The sequence below is a fragment of the Sander vitreus genome, chromosome 4 (assembly GCF_031162955.1).
Source record: "Sander vitreus isolate 19-12246 chromosome 4, sanVit1, whole genome shotgun sequence".
NCBI classification, from domain to species: Eukaryota; Metazoa; Chordata; class Actinopteri; order Perciformes; family Percidae; genus Sander; species Sander vitreus.
The window spans coordinates 6,282,299-6,306,951 of record NC_135858.1 but is presented as its reverse complement, the minus strand read 5'-3'; the positions used below and the strand labels follow the sequence as shown (position 1 = coordinate 6,306,951).

At 40.9% G+C, this 24,653-nt stretch overlaps 1 protein-coding gene across 1 annotated transcript in view; it reads left to right on the top strand.

Annotated features, from left to right (window-relative positions):
* Positions 1-10,557, top strand: part of tafa1b (TAFA chemokine like family member 1b) — a 119,023-nt gene extending 108,466 nt beyond the window's left edge. The window contains exons 3-4 of the mRNA XM_078247375.1: positions 6,382-6,506; positions 10,531-10,557. Of these exons, the coding sequence (XP_078103501.1) occupies positions 6,382-6,506; positions 10,531-10,557 (152 nt within the window). The remainder of the gene's footprint in view (positions 1-6,381; positions 6,507-10,530) is intronic.
* The last annotated feature ends 14,096 nt before the right edge of the window (positions 10,558-24,653 follow it).

Below are 24,653 nucleotides of genomic sequence, written 5' to 3'. Positions count from 1 at the left end.
AAAGTTGCATGTGTTTGTCAACTGGGCCCTGCAGGCTGCTGTTGCACTATGTGAGGGGTTATAGACTTGTGGAGTCAGTGGTCTGTCCCCTCAGCAGCACATCGGCCTGGCCCAGATGGAGCTTTCTCCCCAGGTCCCAGCGTTATTAATGTTCCGTTCAGATGAGGAACGATGCCGCAGCCCAGCTCATCTCGCCACCCCCCTGGGGGACACCTGCCGCCCCTGTTCCATGCACAGGTTATGTTGCCACAAAAAAATAAAAGAATATAAAGAATTGCCAGTGCTCTGATAGAACAAATCAAAAGTATCTTCAGAGGTCATTTGGTTTGGACACACATACACAGCCTGGAGGAAGGAACACTCCTTTATCTTTGGCAGATAAATTTACAGAAACGGGTAGTCTCCCTGATGTGCTGTATTATCGGTCATTAGCATCAAACTCCAACATCAAAGCACACAGCGAGAATCAGTCCCATTGTCGAGAGTTTATTTCCTCGTGAATACGGGCCTCATGAGGTTATTTCAGTTGCTATTGGTAACTGTTTGGGTTGTTATTAATATATAGGGATGTGACGCCAGCTTGCGTTGGGAGGTGTCATGCTCTGTGGGGGGTCTGCTGTCAGATTTTCCCTGTAGTGGGAATTGATTATTAGCTTTGACAAGGAGAACTATGTCCCAGTTATGTCAGGGCCAACGCGGCTCTTACTGAAGAACATCCCTTTTAACAAGTCAAACGCTCATTTCTCTCCAGCCTCGCCGGGCGAATCACATGCACTCAGATTAGGCGCTCATCACTGCCTTTATCCCAGTATATGAGACATGTAAGCCCTCAGCCACAGTATGGACAAACACACACACACAAAACACAAAGATACATAAACACGCACATATACATTCATTTACACTCCACATGCATGCTGATGCCCTAATATGCACACATGCTACTGCTTTGTGTTATCATGTAGCTGCTGTAGCAGTAAACTCTTTCAACAAGAGATGCACGCAGATGCCCGCTCGCTGCTGATCACTGATGGGGAATGAACCCTTCTGTTTGGCTGCGGGCACGTATACCCAAGCATGACAGGTTGTCATGGTACATTTGAGATACATCCAGGGGGGAGACACACATTGACGCTACTTGAGGGGAGGGACAAGAAGGGCTGCAGTTATTCTACGTACAATACTGGTCAAGCAGATGCAACCAAAATATCATGTTATCAGCGGGAATGTAGTCTACCAAACAAAGCATTCCATTCTGGCAAACCTTGTCCTTACATGTGTTTTGTGGATAAATATATATCTGATCTGCATGACACCCAAGAACAGCCAAGCAAACATCTTATCATCTCCTATTATAAAATCCCACAGTTCGCCTCTCATATTGTTCTACAGCCCCCCTGCTACTGTATGTGGTTGGCAAGATGCAAACCTGCTGCACACCTGCACACTGCCTGAGGGGATGGACAGAAGGAGTGCATTAAACTGTACAATAGAAAACAATAACTCCTTTCTCTTACTGACAAACACACACACACACACACACACACACACACACACACACAGGCAGACATAAGGAGAGACTAACAAATTCTCCTGGGTCAAAAAAGATGTTAGTATCTTTGGAGAAGTTGAAGATAATGATTGTGAAGCAGGGTTTCTCCTCCATTTTGTCACATCCCACTGAGCTCTCACAGCATTTAACCTTTAACCTGCCAGGAGAGGATTTGACCCTCAGCTGCATGGTCTCCTTAGTTTAGTTTCCTCTTTCCCTCTCTCAGTCTCTATTTTTTTTAAAAAGACATCATATTTCCTTTCTGCTCTCTGAAGTAACAAGTCTACGGTTGTACTGAGAGGGAAGTAAAGAAACAAAAAGCAGATCTATGTCAGCTGTGTGGGAGATCCATTTATGTAAATTGCTTTTGTATCCACATAAGGGAAAGGAAACCACACATCAAAAGTAGTCATTGTTCAACCACTAAAAGGCACGCTCGTACACACACACACACACACACACACACACACACACACACGCTCAACATGCACACAGACACTCAAAAAGGAATCATAACATAGAATAAGTGTTATACTGTACAGTTTTCAATGTAATAATATAATTAGCAAATACAACTTTACCACATATATTTTAGCAGTAGCAATTTTTACACAGAATTACTCCACAGGCTGTGTTTTCCCAATGACTGCCAGTACGTTGCATTATCTGTTTGTATGTGTAACACATACAACACATTCCAGTTTTACCTAAATGAATCTGAGGTCATGGAAAAAGTGGAAAACTTTCTGTGGCAAGAATTCAATTAAATAAATAAAAAACATGCTGAAAATATGAAAACAGGAATTATTTTCTTTAAGTCTTTGTGGTGCTTGGGTGTCCATTACAAATTCACAAAAGCTGTGTGATTAGAAAGCCAAACGATATTTTCTGAATAGCTAATTAAACCTCCGCGCTCTCTTTTCTGAGAGGGGTAAAGATTAATGCAGAATAATGACTCTCTGAAGCTGACCTTAGGTTCAGGGGTCCAAGTCTCAGTCCCGCTGTAATTACACACTTGCTTCATTTGCTTCCTGCTCCCGTGACCCTTTCAATACTTTACCGCGTTGCACAATGCTTGCACTCATACCTCTGTCTCATTAAGATGGAATTCTTTTTTAATCAAGCAGGTCGCTGCAATTATTTTTGCTTACTTGCATGATTATGTAAATGAATGATTGATTGATTGCCCTGTGTTTGGTTAATAACTGGGTAATCGGGGCACTTGCAGAGCACTGATGTAAGGGAGAGACAAAGGTCCTTGCATCTCCGATAGTAGAGATAGATGACCAATGACCAACGAGTCAATGAATAAAAAGGAGTGAAGCTGGTTGTATACCGTGATCTTGTGGGAAGCATCGATCCTGCACCCCAAACTGTAAATTTAACCGAACAAAATAGCGAATTTAAGGCCTAATTGCTTTCTGCTCCAGATCTTGGCTGAAGGCGACTGAGTTAAGTGACTCGCCAAAAAAGCGACACTTGGGCTGACATCACTGGAAAGCCATTGTTTTGCTATGATTAATTTACTGTAAGTCCGCTCCAAGTTAAAAAACATTAATTATTCATTGAGCCCACAGACACGTATTCACATTTTGACACAGACAGAAATCAATTCACTCCCTCATTCGTCAAGGTGTTCAAACATTCTGCTACCTGGCAGGGATCATGTGTCAGCGAGTTCAATCCATCACAGTGCACGCTCAACAGTGATCTGACAGATCCACTTGTAAAAGGTCCATCGCTTCATGTTTTTCAATCAATTCAAGTCCCACTCTCGGTTGTTTGTCCAGACTACAGCCTGCTACATGGCTAACATCTTGAATCAAACACTTTTTCAGTCCTTGTTTGCTGATAATTCCAAGCCCATCTGTCCTCTTTGACAGTATACAGCAGCTACTTTATGGTAACATGCGAGGATCGTGTTAATTGGTGTTGGTGCTTTAAATCGCTTTAAGCTTGTAAACAGATGGATCTGAAAATTAGTAGTTGGCCCAAAAGGGTTAGTTGGGACAGTGGTCAACTGTTAGTTCCCCCCTCCTCATACACTCCACAGCAGACAAAGTGGAGTAGTAAAGTTTGCTGATGTTGGAACAAAGGCTATACCCTCTGTGCTGACAGTTGCACTGGGAGTAGTTAAAGTAAAATGACTGTTGGAGGTCAGTGGTCACCAGAGAGTGATGCATGGATCTCGGCCCAGAGATGGCTCTTCTCCAGCGGTCAAGGTCAGAGCCAGATGTCCGGGCCTGTGTACAGCCATGGACATGAAGTGAGTATGTTCACATTAGGCTTGACTCTGTCTTTTCTCATCCTCGTGGCCATTAGAACAGACATGTCATTAACAGTGTGTTGAGAATTGAATGACTGAAACAAAATATTTATGGAATATTTGAACATTTGAACATATATTTAAAATGTATTTCATAGTCACTGCTCATTAAAGTTACTATATGTAACTTTTTAATGTTTCTGATGACCTGTAACAGCAAACAACCCCCCGCCCCCTGAGAATTATTTGGCCGTAAAATGACCCCAAACTTTTGACCGGTAGTGTATATATATATATATATATATATATATATATATATATATATATATATATATATATATATATATATACATATATATATATATACATATATATATATATATATACATATATATATATATATATACATATATAAAAAATATACACTGACATATGTCAACGGCCAAACAAAACCATAGAACCATGTTATGGTTATGGTCGAAACAAACAATAAAGCTCAATAATCCAGGTCAAGGAATGACTCTTCCCTAATTCAATCCCCCCTCGCTCTGTAGAAGAGACTGTAAAAGAAGGCGCTAAACAGAACGGCGGTGTCGCAGCACATCATCTGATTAAACCTCCTCAAGCCATTTAACAAGCAATGATTTTGCACCTAAACCACAGCTGAATGTAAACTTCATTAATGATGTGAAAAGCATATTTAGCCCATGGATGAACACAGGGAGAAAAAGCAAGAAAGAGGGAGCACAGTGGATGATGGACCAACATGTGGTAATTAGTTGATAAGGTAAACAGCCATGGGGGGAGCCAAAGGGCTGGTTCACAGCCTGTTAGTGGATGCACTCATTCTGGCGTTGAGTATCCTCAGGGCTCATGGAGGGAAAAGTGAGGCAGGAAGTCAGGAAACGCAGCAAAAGTTCACTGAGCAGCAATGGGGTGTGTGTGTGTGTGTGTGTGTGTGTGTGTGTGTGTGTGTGTGTGTGTGTGTGTGTGTGTGTGTGTGTGTGTGTGTGTGTGTGTGTGAACTTCAGCACACTCTATGCTGTCTGTGCTTTGAGGGACTGCACTTTAACCATTTTCTTTCATCAGCACACAATTGATTGGTGATTGGCCTGTAACCTTGGCAACACAGGCTGGAGGGGAAAAGATATTTTTCCAAATGGTTAAAAAATATAAAAAATGGGTTTGGAAACTGAAACGATGCTGGTTTATGTAACTCATTGCATTCACCAAGTCATTTGACCTTCATATCATCTTTATGTCAACATGATAAAAGGACATTTCAAAATAACATTTGAAATGTCAACAACTGAATTATGTTGGAGGGAGGGGGGCGGGGGGGGGACTTGTTGTCTGAGAAACTGCTTTGAACTTTTCACATTTGCTGTCATATACCTCATACGGAGGAGTGTGAAAAACAAAAAAGTTCTTTACACATGGTTAATAAATGAATCAGAACTTGACTTTCACAAAATGGTTTAGATTTGTGTGCTATGATTTAATTCAAAGAGGGATCGACTGCAAGACATCTGGATTTAACAAAAGGAATAAAACGTAAGAAAACTAGATCAAATGCATTTTCGCTTGCTTGATAAAAACACTGTTACAAGTAATATAGTTGTTTGTTTCAAATACATCACAACTAAATGGATCCGGAAGAGCCAGGAAGCACATTTCCTCATGTGATTAACTGAACATATGGACTGTGGCACTTATTTTACCTTCTACACAATATACAGAAGATTTCCTAATCATTAAAGGTGTTTTTGGCTATATATATATATATATATATATATATATATATATAAAAAATTTTAGAAACACACATACATACTGTACTGTACACCCAGAGACGTGTAGAGAAAGAGAAAAGAAGGGAGGGAGATCTTGATGAGAACATATTTGTTTTTGTCAGATAGCTGGAGGAAGAATTCCGTCGATGTTAATGAGAGGCAATTAGTTTTGATTAAAAATTAGATTGCTCCCCTACATGCAATGTAGCTATATCAAAACAAAATAATGATTAATTTCTGTTGGTATAAGACATTATTGTCGACAGCAAAAGTACCCATGTAGCAACGATGCAATTGCTCCGAGGCCGAAGAGGAGGAAAAACATCCATTTAGAGACTCGGCTAGGTATTCCTCTGGAGATGCTCATAATATAGTGTGTGGGTGCTATGTGTGCACATAACACAAGTGTGCCTGTGTGGAATATGTACACAAAACGTGTTTGCGTGGGTGGTTTCTGCATTCGTTCAACTTTTTGTGATGATTCTGCCTTCATTTTAAACTCTGCTTACTCTTTATGTTTTGAATTGTAAGTTAATATTACTGTTTATTTTACTTTTAATGATCAGTTAAGGTTCTTTTTAAGTATGCCTCCTAACTTCTATCTACTGATTCGCTAGTTTTGTTCTTCCACTTCTTTTTTCTTTTACTTCTTTTACTATTATCAGTATTTGTATTGGCATCTGTGTGTGCATGCATAGATGAATGTGTGTACACGTGTCTGTGTGATAAACTAACCTGCTTTGTTATGTATCTGTGTTCATCTTCCCCAGCATCCATTGTAATTGGGAAATGGTGGTGTGAGATGGAACCATGTCTGGAGGGAGAAGAGTGTAAGACTCTGCCTGACAACTCTGGATGGATGTGCTCCTCTGGGAACAAAATCAAGACCACAAGAGTGAGACCTCACACACACTTAAGCACAAATGCATCTAGCCGCATGCACAGACCTACACATAAAATGCACAGATGCACAAGTGCATGTACAATACATGCATATGCCTGAAGGGTGTGCACTACGAAGCAAGTTTGACAGAGCCAGGCTCTCTTTGACTTACAGGAGCTGGCTTGACAAAGCTTAAAACCCCAGCCAGAGAAAACGGGTACAATGAAGGTGGTTATTAACTGTCTTTGTAAACCCAGGCTTTCTTCCTCAGGCTCTATGTGCGTTCCCATAAAGGGGGTGTTTGGTGCCGCCTACTTCCGCCAGGAATATGACAAAATCATTACAGCAAAAAGCAACACTGTTGCTGCAAATAACACAAGAGAGGAACGCTGGCAGAAAATAACTGATTGTGTAAATTCCTAAGTCAATGTATTTATTTTTTGATGCACTCTCAATACCTACCGTTTATTTCTAACATGACAACTGCTCATTCTACAGCTCTTACACTTTAAACTTGATAGACAGATTTAAACGTTAATCTCAAGAACTGCATTTACTGTAGGTCTGACACTGTCCCATAATGCAGGATATGTAGAAATCACTTTATTTTAATTAATTTTATTGATTGATTATTAACTGTGAAAAAATAACAACAGACTAATCAAATTTCTAATCTGTTTTGTATTAGTTGCAATATACGAGAAGAGTAAAACAGACTTTAGAAAATAAGGACTATTATAAAAACATAATTCAACATTATGGTTTGGTTTGAAGGAATTATACCGTATGTCATATGCAAGTAAACGTCATACTGATTATTAATATAGATCTTTATTTGTATGTATGCTACCTGCAATGTTATAACGGCTTATTTTAGAGCCAGTGTGGGCAAATAACCAAGGAACACTACAAACATATTCAGTAGTTCAATGAGAGCCAGAACAGCCTTGCAAATGAAATAAAACTGTATTCTTGCACAGATTTTGTGCATCACCAATTGAATGCATGCAAATTCCTGTGGCAAAAAACAACAACCCAGTGCATACAGTTTGTGCTATTGTAATTGCATGGCTTTGTTCGGTGGCATTTCTAATGTAATGTTATGGCAAGTTTGCCAGTTGGGTATCTGTATAGCTCATAGATTGACTTATGACTATAGAGTAGTGATATTCCGATTAATGGATTGGCCAATTATGTGGGCCGATTACTGACATTTTAAGATTCAAGTCATTGGCCGATGTCTGTGCTCACAAGGCAGATTAACAAAACATGTCTGCAGACACATCTGCAGGCAGCCTAATCAGTGTGGCTGCTGTAGAACAAAAGTATTGCTTCTCCTTGTGTCAATTTCGCATTTCTACAGGCAGATGTCAGCGTCACTGTAGCGAGCCTTCAACTGGCTAAACTATCTCACAGGCTCGAAAAACTATTGTACTGTATACGTCCCCAGCCCCAACTCATACTCCCCACGGGTAAAACATTTCTCAGACTTGTCATTTGGGATGGTTGTGAGCCGTCCGCACGAGAAAGGAATGGTTTTCCTTTGCATTTTCAAAATTATGCTGCAAGTTAGAGCCAACAACTAAACAGAGACCAAACATTGACATTGCAGACAATAACAGTGTTAAATTAATGTTCATTTAAGTAACATTTTTTGACTAATTTTTTATTTTTATTAAATTGTTGTATTTTATCAGATGCAAAAAAAACAAAAAAAAAAACATATCGGTTGACAACTTCTAGAGTGACGCTATTTCCAAAGGAGCTGATTAGTGAAAGGCGCCTTTTAGCCAATTTCAATCTGAAACACTAAACAAACTGGTCCGGACCAGGATAGGTCTGCAGCCTAAGTTGCCATGGCGATCTATCCAGGTTAAAAGGTGGCCTCTGGCTCACCCAGTAAGAGCGTGTGCCCCATGTAGGCTGTCCTTTGCAGCGGCACGGGTTCGAATCCGACCTGCTGCTCTTTGCTGTGTGTCATTCCCCATCTCTCTCCCCCTTTCCTGTCTATCCACTGTCACTATCTAATAAAGGGAAAAGCCCCAAAAAATTATCTTAAAAAAAAAAAAAGAGAGCCACCTTTGTAACCTCAAAAACTCTGGCTTTAGGTTCAACATACCTCGCTAACCCACTAATCTCGCTTCGTAGTTCACCCCTCTGTTCTGTATGTGCAGCACTGTATACTATATGCACATTTAACCCATAGACACTAGGGGTGTGACGAGACACCCAGCTCACGAGACGAGACAAGAGATTGGGTACACGAGATCGAGATGAGATGTTAACACTATTTTACAGAAAACTACAATGAAGAAATAAGACTGGAAAATAGTCCTTTGTTCAATCGAAAATGAAAACCGAGCACTGAAAGGTTTTGCCACAAACTCAGATAACTGGCTTCTCTTCTGTATAACTAACAGTTACACTGTTACTTATTCCATATGTATAGTGGAGAGATAGTCTCTTCACTCAAGAGAACCAAGGTTACAACATAACGAAGCGTTTTCTGGCAGTAGTTGAGACCAAAATGTTTTGTACTTGAATTTGTCACTGTGCAGTAGACAGAGAGAAATAAAGCTGATTTTACTATTGTTTCACATTGGTTACGTTCTAAAGCACGATTATATTACCATCAAACACTTAACAGATGATTTTTGTGAAGACAGATGCTCTTTTCTCCTCCTCTGCATTTTATTAATTGCAGCAATAAACAAGATAGTAGACTACTCTAGTATCTAGAGGTGTGACGAGGAAGAGATTTCTCGTCAAGGTAAAAAGTGTCTCGCGATATCAGTACACAAGTGCAGAGCAGCAGCAGCCTTGAAATTAGCATAGAAGACTGTCGTGGGGACGAGATCTCGTCACACCTCTAATACACACACTTGCATACATATCCACACGTATATGCCCAAATGCCAGACAGATTTCACTTTACTAGTCAACCTCCCTTCCTGGACTTAAAAAGTAGAAAATCAGTAGTAGAAATAACAAGACACTGTGTTTGAATACTTTGATTAAATGCTTTGACAAATATGTTCTGCTAACTGCCTGCATAATTTGTAATTAACCTTAAACAATGAAACATTCCCAGTGTCAAACCTGTGGGTAAAAAAGGATGTGTCACACTGTATAAAGAATACTCTGAAAGCACAGCACATCTGTATAACAAAGTGGACTCTGTTCTATGTAGGCAACCTATCCAGGGTCCCATAGTAGTAAAGAACAAACATAAAGCAGGGCGTAAACAAACAGGTGGGCTCTGCCTCAGGCCACACTCCTCTCAGAGATAAAGTTAACTGCCACTCTGCTTCTCCACTGCCTTTCGGCTCTGTAAACTGACTCTGAATGCAGCATGCAAAAATAATGAAGGGAGTTAAGTCCTCGAAGCCAGCAGTCCAGCACTCTGTGACAGGTTGATCACCCGATTTGTATTCATTTAATAACTCGCTTCCCCCCTCTCACCTGCAAGCGATCAGCAAACTTCTCTTAGTGCTCTGTGACAATGGCTTTGAATAGAAGCAGAGACTAATGTGATGGTAAGGAAAGAGGGAACAGCCAGTGAAGGTTAGACCACACGGGGCTTCCCAAGGTTGTTCCGTAAATGTATATGTCAGCAGATAGACATAAAGCTTTCACTGGACCCCTTCACAGCCACCAAAGGCCCAAAATGTTCAGAAAGATGTTGATCAAATGGGGTCTTGCCATCCTGTCAAGGTAAGGTGTAGTACTTGGTTAACTCTAAAGAATGCATCTCTAATTCTCAATTCAGTCCTTTGCACAATTTGAAATAAGTAAACTTGAAATCATGATTGTCTTTATACAATTGATTATTTGCTTTATTTTCTCAAGATACATTAATCAATATTGTACATTTCTGCACACAAATGGAGGAGGAGCATTAATACATACATATGAGTAAAATGGCTTTGGTCTAATATTACAAAAACCTTAAGTGACGAGGGCCAAAATGTCAGGCCGGAAGCTGCTTTTCTACCCAATACACACGTGTCCTTTTTTCTTGACCCTCTCTTTGCAGAACACCCAGCCATACTCCCCTTTTTAGCTTCCGGAAGCAAAATGCAGAGGATGGGTCAACAGAAATTGAGCTGCATTCTTGCTTCTGTAAAGGTTAGTCTTTTCTCAAGCTGTTCTTTGTTTTTGATTTCCCGTCTCTCTCACATCACTGTAATGCACTTGAGTGTCAGGCGGCAGGAGTGGGACCAGCTCATGTTCAGTGACTTCTCATTAACCCAAATAATCAAGTGTGTGTTTACATGCCGTGCATGATTAGGCAGGCGTGACACAAATACTGAATGCACCACCACCCACTGTAAATATTTATCAAACAGCCCAGGCAGTGCACGCATAAATAAAAAGTTGCTGCATTTTCATATAAACGGTGGCACATTTACAGAAGTCAGTGCATAGATGGGTAAACATGCATGTGCTGTAGCAGCACACTCATTGAGTACTGTTGAAACGCACACAGAGCAGATCCACCTCTTAGCAAAACCCTGCTGTCTGTGCATATTGTAATGGCAGGATCAGTCGCAAATCCTTTCATTGCCTCCCCTGTTCCATGTCCTGTTTTTACTATCAGCCACTGTGTGGGCTTGATTACAGTGCCTTACACCGGTCTGCCAATCCCATTAGTCACTAATCTGTGACATGCTACTTGCTCCTCTCTGTGTGTGCTCGTAGTTGTGTATGAACGCACGTGTTTGATGTGTTTGATATGTCTGTGTTTGTGTGTGTACGTGAGACCCCCGGCCAAGCCTCTTTCCTTTTTGTTGTGTAGCTTCTTATCAGAGGCCACTTGATATTCTGAACCCCCTCAGAGGGTCTTGTTGAAGCAGCTATCGGCACACAGCATAGCCCGAAGGCCACATGAAAGGCCTTTTATCCTGCACTCTGCTCTCTTTTTTAATCAACATTCCTCATTCACCTGCCTCTCAGGCCAAATTGCCTCATTTGTATTTGTTCCGTCACAAGCCAGCAAGCACACAACACTGTTTTATTGTGGGTTTTTTTTTAATTCTCAGCCATTTTATTTCAGCTGCAGGTTTTCATTTTGCTCTGAAAAGTCTCTTTGAAGCACAGTGAGGCAGGCACACACACATGTTCACCAGCAAAATAGATTTCACCGTCATCATAAAAATTGGCATGAAAAGTAAGAAGCCAAGCAAAGCCAGTGCCTGACACCCATGTTTCTTCTTTTCTTTCTTTATGTCTTTCAGAGAGGGAGCCATTCATTGTCTGTTCTATAGCAGCAAACAAGGCAGGCCCTTTTGTTTGTGGCAGTCACAATGAGAGCGATACTGGGGGAGCACCTTCCAAAAACACACGCACATCATAGATCTGAATTACCCGCTCCACTAGCTAAATAGATCAATCCATTTCTGCTCGATCCAAACAATTATACACCTTAAGAAAGACAGGCAGAATGAGCGGGCTGTAATGAAAACATATTTTCTCCCATTCAGTCTTCTCTGCTTTTGATGATATTGAGAAGAATTATGTTCATTTGATAACCTTAGTCAGTGTGCTAGAATGCCTTACATCCGAAATACAAAGGCATTCAATGAATTTTAATGGATTTTTTTGTTATTTGACACTGCAACATAACTCGAGTACAGTAGTTGTTTTGTATAGGGCCACAGCATTTCTACGATGGAATATGTAATCGTTCAGATTAGTGAGTGCTAAGCATTGAACTCAAGTGGATACACCACCATTTTTCACACTTTGCAGTGTGTGTCTCATTGAACAAGTCATACATGATTTACTTGCTGTTCAAAGACCCAGGTGTCCCTGATTAAAAGCAGCGGAGGGCACTTTTTCAAGCAAAACAACACTGTGACAGGATATAGGGGATCTGTGAGACAGTTTCAGAGCAAAAGTGACCTGCCAGCAGGCGCATAAACACCTAATTTGTCAAAATCGGGAGACCGCACCAAGAATGATCAAAATGAACTCCAATTGGCCATGCGACGTACAGTTCACCTTAACAGAGAAATCATCTGTTCCATCCCTGTGCTTGACAACACCTCTCCTCCTCCTTCAGTCAATGTCATCATGATGACAAACACAAATGGTAAACAGTGTGTCGTTTGAGATAAATAATAACATACTTTGTTTGTCTATTTATATTATTTTTAAGTATGAAGTTATGACAGATGCAGTCTGAGCTGCCAAGAATGGCCAGATTGTCATCCTTATGACATTTTATACAGGTTTAGGCAGAGGAGGAGTGTTACTGATTACTTTCTACCAATTTTCTTTTTTTCCATTGTCAATGTCACATTAAATGGATCTTGATGTATTTTGTTGTCTGGAGTCTTCTGTTTTTAGAGGGTGCTCTTTAGTGCTGTTTGAAACTGTTTCTTAGCTGGCATGATTGATTTGCTCAGCACAAGACAAGAAAGGGTACGCTGTGTTTGCACTAAATTCTTTTCCTAAGGCAATTGACTTTGGCTCCTTTTACTAACTGAAGTCTAAGTAAAGTGCTATTTAAAACGGCCAGCAAATTAGAATGCAGATGACTTAGTTGCCAGCAAAGATGGTTTAGGCAGGAAATCCTTGAGCAATCCACTGCTACCTGCTACACTGTTCATATGAAGAGACAGAGGACCAAAAAAAAAGAACAGAGGACACACACACACACACACACTAACACACACACACACACACACACACACACACACACACACACACACACACACACACACACACACACACAGGCACATGGGTTGAAATGACAGGATTTGCATACCACTCCTCTTCTCCCACTAACAAACCTCTAGTGGATCGTGTCTGAGATAGAGTAAGCCGTAATGTATAACCTGTTACTGCTTTTGTTCATTCTCTGCTCCAACATTGTCATCGTACAATAGATGATAAAGACGCAAATGCTGGACAGATGAGCCCAGAGGATTACTGTGTTTCAGGACCCAATCTGTACAGAGAAAGACCCTGTGACAAGACCTGGCGGTCAACATGTTAAATCTCAGACTGTGAAGTTATTACGAGCACACAGAGGAACAGCTGCAGTGCATCTACCTGAATGGCATGATGTAGTCAGCAAAGGAGAACACGTCAGTACTGCAAAGTGTTTCCTTAACACTTTCCTGTCATTTGGTCTTAAAAAAAAAAGAATCTACCAATGATGCAGCTTCCCTTGTCTTAGGACATTTCTAGCATTCGTATCCTCAACCAAGATAGGCCTACAAAGTACTCTGCACATTCCTTTGCAAAGGCCGTAAATGTGTTATTTTAGAGACAGGAAATGTTTAGAAATTATTCATGTGGATCTGGAAATGTGAGTACTGAGTTCAAGTAAGTGCAGAAGTTCTGATTTTTATCCATTCCATGAACAATGATCTAACTTTACTACTTTACAAACACATTAGATTAGATTCAACTTTATTGTCATTGTGCAGAGTACAAAGACAACAAAATGCAGTTTGCGTCCAACCAGAAGTGCAAAAAGGCGGCTTAGTAGGTTAAATTGTCACCGGGATGCAGAGCAAGAGTTCAGTAGGGTGACAGCCAGAGGAAAGAAGCTTCCTCTGAACCTGCTGGTACGGGTGCTGAGAGACCTGAGACGCCTCCCAGAGGGGAGTGGGGTGAACAGGCTGTGGTTGGGGTGAGAACAGTCTCTGATGATGCTGCGCGCCTTATGCAAGCATCGTTTGCCCTGGATGGTCTCGATGGAGGGGAATGAGGAACTGGTGATGCGTTGGGCACCCTCTGCAGTGCTTTCCGGTCATGGGCAGAGCAGTTGCCATACCAAACTGTGACACAGTTGGTAAGGATGCTCTCGATGGTGCAGCGGTAGAAGTTCACCAGGATCTGAGGAGACAGGTGGACCTTCTTGCGTCTCCTCAGAAAGAAGAGACGCTGGTGAGCCTTCTTGATCAGGGTAGAGGTGTTGAGGATCCAAGAGAGGTCCTCAGAGGTGTGGACACCCAGAAACTTGAAGCTGGTGACACGCTCCACCTCAGTTCCATTGATGAGAATGAGTGTGTGTGTGTGTGTGTGCTAGCTTTAGACGTCCTGAAGTCCACAATGAGCTCTTTGGCCTTCTTGGTGTTGAGAGCCAGGTTGTTGTCAGTGCACCATGATGATAGGTGCTGGACCTCCTCCCTGTAGGCCATCTCATCGTTGTTGCTGATGAGACCAATCACCGTAGTGTTGTCTGCAAACTTTACAATGGTGTTAGAGCCATGTACAGGTGTGCAGTCATATGTAAAGAGGGAGTAAAGGAGAGGGCTCAGCACACATCCCTGTGGTACGTCGCTGTTCAGGGTGATTGTTGAGGAGGTGTGATTAGCTAACCTAACAGACTGAGGTCTGTTGGTTAGGAATGTCTTTAAAATCTTTTAACAGCTTTTTGAACTATTAAAGGTGCAGTAGTTAAGACTTATAAAACTAACTTTCTGTCATATTTGCTGAAACTGACCCTATGTTCCAGTAGAACTACATGAAGCAGGTAATAAAAAACAAAATCTGGCTCCTCTGGCACCACCTCCAGCCTGTGGTGTGATTTGCAAAAATCCACAGCTCCCTGTTCACATGCACCAATCAGGGCCAGGGGGGGGGGGGGTCTAACTGCGTGTCAATCACTGCTCTTGCACACACATTCATTCTCCCTTGTGGGGGGAGGAGCTTAGGAGACCGTTTTAGGCTTTAGCAGAAAGGGGGGAGGGACTGAGAAGTTGTAGATGTTTACATTTTTTGGCTAAGTCCTGGATCTTTGCAATACTACCTACAGCACCTTTAACTAACAGCCCTGCACACAAACAGAACTGAAAACATACAGTACTCAACATGATGAAGAAATGAAAAACTCCCCCATAAGTCGTTTGTTCAAGCAGCAATTACGACTTATATTTGTTTATAGCATGTAGTGGTGGCACCCTCTAGTGGCCATAGTAATTATAACGGAAGCAAAGCAGGAAGTAAGGTTTAAAGTATAACAGCGCCAAATTCCCAGTAAGGAAATAGGTTGGGCTGGTGGATGTGTCAAACAAACACAGGACTTTCACCCAGGAGACCAGGCTTTGTGTCCCGTTGAAAAATAATACTAAACGTCGAGATTTCTTTTAACTTTACAGAACAAACGGAACTACTTCACGTTCTGTGTCACATGCTTAACCAGAGGTTAAGTAAGGTCACCGATTTGAACCCAAACCACAATCTTTTTCTAAACTTAACTAAGTAGTTTTATTGCCTAAACCTAACCAAGTACTTTTTGTGCCTAACCAAACTGCGACCGTTTCACAACGTTTACGACGTGTTACATTCTCTGGTTTAGATATGAGGACAGAAAACGCTCCTGTGGGTCGTATTTCCTGCCACTGCTAGAGGCGTTTATTGACGAAACGCTCCTGTTAGTCGTATTAGAGCAGTGTTTCTTAAATGAGAGTGCTAGTACCCCTAGGGGTACTTTGGAATAGTGCAGGGGATATGTGAGATTTGTTTCATATATAAATCCTTAAATAATTATACTATAATAACAAATTAAGTTAGTGATGGATTCTAAACATTTGAAATGTAGGTTAGTATTTAAGTGTTTTTCAGTTACAAGGTTTTTGTTTAGCCTAAACAGGGGCAGCGTTGTACCTCTGTTCATGGGGTACTTGGCTGAAAAAATTCAAAGGGGTACATACTTGAAAAAAGTTTGAGAACCACTGTTTATTATGTTATATTTAATTATGTTAAAGAGTATGAATAAACAACCTATATCGTTGTATGGTTTGTACTTCTGTCGGAGAAGTAAGAGCTGCAAATAACACTGGATTTAAGAAAATTCTTAATGCAACTTAATTTTCATTAAGAAATGGCAAAACAAGTGCACCCTATTGGCAAAGAAATGGGTTTATAACCTAAATGACTTCCTTAAATTAAGATTTTTGTAGTGTATAAAATAATTCTGTCAGATTGAACACTGTATCTCAACACTATAACTGCACCACATGTTTTCAGACATACTCAATGTTTATGCTAAATTAAACCCAAGTCTCTTGCTTCTCCAATTGTTCTCTGAAGTATAATCTCAAAATAACACACAATACAGTAGGCGAATACAGGTGCACATCATTTTACCCACAAAGAATAGTCAATGAAATAATTTGCCAGCATGTCCAACAAATTGGAGCTCTGAGATTCTCTATGTGCTACAGCTCACAGAGTCCCAGGCAGCACCCATCACTATCAAATCCACACACCTGGCTACCACCTGCCAAGCCTGCTGGAAATGTCATGGTTGTATTTCTTAGTTAAACAGGATTTGGGGATTTCTAATTGCCCCCACCGTGTGCAGGGAACTTCACATTTATTCACTGTACAATCTTAAATCAGTAAAATAACTGGAAATGTGATGAAAGTGAGGCAAAGAAATATTGTGTACGACATGTACATGCTTTTGCTGAATAGACGGTCATAAGAGGGCAAGGAACTCGACTAGACGTCATGCACACAGTTTTTATTGAGCTTCAGGTTGAGCAGGTGCTGAAAAGCATCAACATTCAATAGCAGTCTCAAGGTTGCACAATGTACCATTGAAATGTGTCCAGGTCTGCAACTGAGGCTGTATAAGCGTCCCTGAACCAGAGTCACAGAGAGACGCCTGAGACTCCACATCAGGAGCCCTGATTCCATTTAGCAAAGCCAAAGTCATTTTAGGGTTTTTTGTATAAAGAGCTTTCCTGATATATTCCAGTATACCTATAAATGCCAAACATACATCCATTTTCTGTGCTGATTTTACTCGTATTTTCTGTTGTTTCTGTGTATAAGGGGTCTGTTTTTAGTAGAAGCAGAAACGATGAGGTGAGACGGGGCTGTACAAAGCCTCCCCTTGTTTTTGAAACACACGAAAGGAGCAATTCCTCTGGGTCTAATCCTCGCACACGTGTATTCCTTTGTTCTATCTAAGTGTATGTGTGTTTTCTCTCCTCTCCTCTTCCTCATCTGTGTTGCAGATTCATCCCAGGACCTAACACAGAGCTCCCATTGCAGGGCTGCGTGCCAGGCTCTTACCTTCATCTACCCTTGCTCTTCCCACCGAATGGACTAAAACTATTACATCCACGGCTACTGACTGGATTACCTGGGACCACAGAAAGGATATCAACCCAGATAAAACAGATTTGCTCGTGTGGTGCCAAGGATTTGAAACCAGACTAATCCCCTGTTTGATCAATGAGCCCCATGTTGGTGACTCTCCTCTTCCACACAGCTGTGGCCAGTTTCCGACCTACTCTCTCTCTCTGTTTCACTCACTCCTCTGTCTCCCCCTCAAAAACTGAAAAGGCTTAGCAGGGGTTATTTGGAAGTTGTTAATACATTATATGAAGACATTCACCCTGCCTGAAGGTAAACCGGTTTAGGAGACCTGAACATGGGATCCACAGAACTGAGGGCAAAATGAGGGAAATTACCTTTGTACCCTTTTATTTCTTGTGGCAGGCATTTGTATTTGACTCGCTACCCCAGCAGGACGGCCTTGCTGTGACAACACTGAGGAGATTTGGTTAAAAATCAGAGACCACTAGCAGCCTATAATAAGTTAATGAAGAATCTTTGAGAGGCATTAGGGTCCTCATGATGGACATTTTGACTTTTATTCGTGGGCATGCCCGATGTAAATTCATGAGCACTTCTTTTCTTTGTATGTAAGATAATTTGTGTGTATATACATATATAAAGACATCACATATAAGATGACAGATTCAAGAAGCTGAAAAATATATTTAAGACTCTATTAGGAGCTTGAGCCCCATGGTGGAATATTGATCGGCCACTGAATAGTACAGTTCATACTTATTCAGAGGCTGTTGTCCCAATACAGTAGGATGTTTGCAGTATATGCTTGCTTTGAAAAAAGCCACAACAGAGTCATAAAAATAATTATTGGTCACTTTCGTCATTCAGCAATGTCCTTGGTAAAGCCAGAACATGCTTGTAGTTTCTGTAAAGATGAGGAAAACACTGTATAGAACTGCCTCACAAACGAAAGCAGCACTAACACCAACCCTTGAGCTTTCCACTCAGATACAGTAGGGACATAGAACAGCAGCAGAAAAACTCAGACCATAATCGGACAGTTATGTCCAATTATGGTGTCCGATTATGGTGTCTATTTCTGCTGTGGAATGTGGTCATGGGCGACTGCGTGACTGTGTTTGTCGTGTAGATCTCTCTCTCTCACACCAGAGAGAGATGATTTATTCAAAATGGCAGTGAGAAAGTATTAGTCACAATGGAGAAACATACAGTTATCCCCCAGAAGATACAAGTAAATAAAAGGACAGCCTTATGGGAAATAAAAATGGTTTTCTATACTGATTTGCTGTCTCCCATTCCTTCATACGGTAACTGATATTTTGAAAAATATTCGTCGTATGACAATTTGATATGTTGCAATATGTGGGTGAAAGATACTGTCAGAGTTTCATATACAATGTGTTAACATTGTGAACAGAGTTTTTGCTTGAGTAAACAAGCAATCAACAACAGCACAAGGCTAGCGTGAAAATGACTTACGGGCGCACACACACACACACACACATGATGCTTCATTTATACAATTCCCTTTGTGGCACAGAGGATTTATCACAACAGCCCATTCAATTCATTCATGCAATTAGAATAAAGATTTTCAATATCGTGGTAGGCGAAATTCCAGATGATTTTCAATATCAACCTCCTCTCTCGGCTGATATGAGATTTGTTTCTTCTCCCAGTGGACGCACTAGTGTACATTTATCATTTAGGAGTTTGGCTAATTTCATGGAGCCCGGCACCTTGCTGAGCAGTCACAGAAGGTATGAAAAAGGCCGACGCATCAATCTCCCAGCGGTCTTGCCAGAATCATGAAGGAATATGCAAAGGGAGAGGGAGCAAGAGCGTGTTTTTTCCTCCTCAATGAGCCGCTCCCGTATGTTTTCTTATATCTAATAGGATTCACTGTATGTGTGTGTGTGTGTGTGTGTGTGTGTGTGTGTGTGTGTGTGTGTGTGTGTGTGTGTGTGTGTGTGTGTGTGTGTGTGTGTGTGTGTGTGTGTGTGTGTGTGTGTGTGTGTGTGTGTGTGTGTGTGTGTGCCAAAGTGTCTCTGGGTGTTGTCTTTTGCAGTAAATGAATACAAGTTTTACCATGCTTGTGTATTTTAAGAGAGGGTACACAAAGACAGGCAACGTACTGTGAAGATTATCCTTAAATTCAGTGCTTGTGTAGAAAATCAAGGGATTTCTCCCTCCCTATTATGTAAGTTCTAAGTGGATTTTTGCTTAAAAAGGGGCTTTGGGATCAGAAATGTAAAAGGTGCTTTATCTTAGTCTATTTTATGCACTCCTTAGCTCTATCCAGAGGCGATGGAGTCGTGCTGAGGAGGGAGATCCTGCTCCATTTTAGGCAGAGCAGAAAGGAACAGAGCATGATAACAGGGGCTGGGTCCTCCTCCTTCTCCACAGTGCTGTGCAATCTCAAAAGAGAGACATCCATCAAGTCCTGCCGACCTCCCACAGAGACACAGAGACAGCCATGTCCACATCATGCTGGATGGCTAATCAACACCTGACAGCAAGGACAACCTTTTTCATACAGCCAAGACGTGTGCCGAAGATGTCAGACTGTGTTGTTTATAAAAACTTGCATTAGTAACTTCCAAGGGTATCTCAAGTAAAATGCTAACTTTTGTCTGCATGGAAGTTAAATGCTTGGTTGCTTTTAGGAGTATTTAGCAGGAGCCTCCACTCCTCTTTGACACTACTTCTTGTCTTTGCACTTTATGACCTTTCATGTTCTTTAAATCATTTTGTATAGCCTATAATTTGTAGAAAAGGGCACGTTCCTTACCTTTGGGAGCTTTGCGGTCTATAATTATAGTCATTATGGGCATGAGTCACTGTAAATGTCGCCTCTACAATTAACATCCATGGAGCTGGACAGCTAAGAGCATCTCATCATGACACCCAAACTTCTTAATGATAGCTGTTCAGGGACTGGCATTATTACCAGAGGCCCATTTGCCACAAAAAATTACTTATTTTAGAGTAGATTATTGATTTATCATGTTAATTGGACATACAAAATAGAAAAATTGCATGTCATTATACACAGTTACAGCTAAAAAAGCTAACTGCTAACTGGCAAGACAAGGCAATTATGATGATACAAAGCAGGCTACACCTTCTCTAAAGTCTGTAAACAGTAAACAATATGCAGTGAAACACACCAGTATCCTGCTGCAACGCCATTGTTTTGTAACAAATGAACACACATACTGATGGCTTTACAATACATCACTGTCATAGTCCCATGACACTGCGCCATGGCCGCCAACCACCAATTCACTTGTCAGCAAAATGACTTGGCAGTCTATGATTGTCAGCAGCTGCCACAATGACAATGTATTTTTCTGCTGCTTTACCGTTTCCCTCATCTTATTTCCCCTCATGTTTCAACAGGGACACCAACGTCATCACAGACCAGCCTTCCTGCGAAAATTTCAAACCCTACACTTTCCTATTAAACCGAGAGCATTTTTCAAAGCAGTGCCTCCACACACATGGACCAGTGTCAACACATAGGCTCTCAAATGTTTGCCACTTGTGATTGAATGACAGAGATGGATTTAAAAATAGAGAGGGATCAGGTAGAGAAAGGAGGTTACAATACATTGTTCTGAGCCTTAGGAGAGTGTACAATGATGCTGTGTAAATTTCAAGTCATATTAAGTCACAAGTATCAGATTTATTCCACCCTCAATATATACCTGTCACATATTACAGAAATGTACAAAAACACTCGCTTTCAGTCATTTGTTGTCACCCAGAAACCGACCGTATGGGTCGATTATGCAAGCACCTAATAACGACCCAAAATTACGTTTCTTGTTAGCCAGGGTCCTCTTGAGGCGATTGTAATTATCGCGAGAGCAAACCAGGAAGTGAGGTGACAAAGTAGAGCGTGAAATTCCCTGTAAGGAGATAGACTTTTTGTTACCTAAATTTAACTAGTTTACTACACATTTAATACTGTGCCCGTTACGTTAAATAGAATGGTCACATCATTAAACCGCCGCCGTGCGGCAGTAAATAGAAAGGTCATATGTGACATTTTGGGAGTCTTTGGAAATCAATCTATAATGTCGTTTAGTTATGAAGATGTGTTGCACACGGGATGTAGAAGCCTCTCTGGCCATCACAGACGGTGTGTGCAGTCCGCTGTTGTCAGGATGGGACCATCACACAACTGAATGAGGACACACAGCACACCTTGCAGGCTTCAAGAGCATAAAGAGAACTTTCATATGTGATAACCAAGAAGTGCATATGTTTTTTTTTCTTCAAATATGCTGACTGACCAGAAATCCCCAAACAATGTAATCGAATACAATAAAAAAAACACATTTGTTACCTAGCATGCATGGCATTACATCATAGTGTTTAATCATCAAGTTGTTGTAGCTGTTTTTTCTGGTCACTGGGTGTATATATTTATATAGGTGTATATACACATCAGGTAGAGAGTGTTCTTTTAAATTATGTTTAAAATATTAACTTGTGGTATAGCTCATTTTAATTCGGGAAACACACTAATACTACTGGCATTTGTTAGTGGAGGTCAAATGAAATGTCATGCTGTCACTCCAAGTTTGTACATGTATGGGAAGCCTGGCCTTCAGGCTGCCTACCAGAGACAAAGCACTGTGCCGTCAGTCCAAACCTGCCCACACACACAGTTTGATGCAGTGAACTTATCTAAAGTTTGGACGAAGAAAAGGAAAACTAGAGCATTTGTCTTGCCTACACACTGACTGAAAGGTTTTGCCAGTTCACTGTGTCCAATATCCCTCTTTTGCTCTGTTAAGTTACCTGTGCTTCTTGATAGATTTTATTCTGAAATGTGAGTAAATTTTTTAACCAATACACCCTCAAGTCATATCACAATCTTTATGTTAGGACAGGTTTTGTTGCAGTTAGTTAGCGATAGGTTCATGTTTTTTTTTCATGTAACTCTGATGACTCCCACATGATTGCCAGTTTGAGTTGTTGAGACTTTTTTACCTACTTAAAAAAGAAAAAAATAACCAAACTGATGCAGTAGAGCGAAAAAGCGAAAGCACTCTCTGCAGAGTCTTTAGTCTGGGTTAATGGTAAAGGTGATTGTCTAATGGGCGCAGGACAGAAACGGTTTTCCGAATTCCACCCTCAGCCAATGAGCTGCTTCATTCCCTGGTATGCAAATGAGAGGCACAAGGGCAAGCAGGGATTGGGAAGGACACAGTCTTTGGACCAGAAGGAGACAGAGCTGCTACCCTGGAGGGCCAAGCATGCCTCATTTAGATTCAACACTATCATTTCTTAGGCAGGTGAAATCTAAGTGCCATGCTTGCACTTCATACAGTGCCAAGAACACAAGCAGGCGTTTCCTTGCATAAACTATAGAGACAATTGTGTATGACCTGTTTTGCAAGTCTAGTCGAGGCTATCAAACCAGAATTTAGTGTGAATTACCATAATGTCCTATCCAGGCCCTAAATGCATATAACTCACAGCAGCCTACGCTGTTAAGCGAATCACCATAACCTAGCAACAAGCATACAGACACACAAGCACGCAAAAGGGCAAAACACCTTCCTCCATCTAAGTAGCCACTATAGCAAATCTTGCTGCTAGAATGGAATGTTAACATGAGCATGGTGCAAAAATCAATTTAGATGTTATTCCCAGGACAGTGCCTGGGAATTACTGTCCAGGGTATTTCTATTTTGTATTACCTTCCCCACCTTGTTTTTCCCCAAGCTATCATCCCAAATAGAATGGTGTCTGTGTCTCACGGCGATGGTCATTGATCCACACTGGAAGTGAGATACTACTGCCTGAGCCATCCGCACAATGCATTTTATTCGTCAGGCCACATTGATGAGTGCAACTAGACAGACAGACCATACAAAAAATCCTGCTGTAGCGCATGGCTTTGTTAAAACCGGCTGCTATTCATCGAAATGCTGTCCTGAGGACTGCAAATTACCCATGTCATTAAATGATATTGCAGCAGATCCATATATAACCTGTTTCGTCTTACTACATATTTACAGGTATACAATGAACCAATTAGAATTCATGAATTCTACATGAACAAAAATGTAACAGGCTCACATCTCATAAACTTGGTAATCTGCCAACAGTTTTGATGATTGCACTATATTTTGCTGTATGGTCATAGTGCTGACATGCTACATGATGACAAATTTGGCTAACACCAATTTAAAATGGCAAAACGAATATTTCTAAGTACATCAATCAATCAAAACGTCTAGAATGCTAAACAAAGATGGGCCCTGTTCACTCTTTGTCCCTAGTGGATCTATTAGGGATAAATAGTTGACAGCCCTCTAGGTAGATGCATTCCACTGGGCATCTCATTATTATCTTAGATAGTTTCATATTCCAAGTATACTTGTAATACTTTCACAGTCACAACTAGTTACACTCACACACATCAAATTGGAAAGAAAATTGGCGACAATGGCAACTAGGTGACTTATTAAGCATTAGTATTTTTCTGTCATAACTTTTGTTTTGGCTGTTAACTATCCTACCTTCCGTAGCAGACAGCTGATAGAAGACAAACATGCCTGTCTATAGATAATACTTGTAAGTGACATGAAGCTGTCATAATGCAAACTGACAAACTCAACAAAGGCACTGAAATATAAAAGGAGAGTTATTTTTAACACTGGTTAACTGTCTCTCCACTGATACATTGACCAGTGTAGCGTTATGCCTTGAAACCGCTGTGGCTCATGTACAGTGTATGTACTGGGTTTTTCCTGCATAGAGGAATTTTTGGCCCCCAAAGAGGTTTTAGCCAGCCCCAAACGAAAATCACCAGCACCAAGCTGATAAGAATTGAGAATAAAAATAGCAATTCAAATCCTCTCTAAATGTGTTTAAGAGCAATTTACCAAATAGCCTATTAAACAAGCAGAACATACACTTGAATACTGTATATGAAGTAATCTCAGTTTTATCTTCAGAGTGTACCGGACTCTCTCGGTTTACTTAAATAGTAATATTAATATAACCCTTAATATTAATATTATATAACCCTTTTAACCAGTTTTGTGATTTGGGATTTTATTTAAG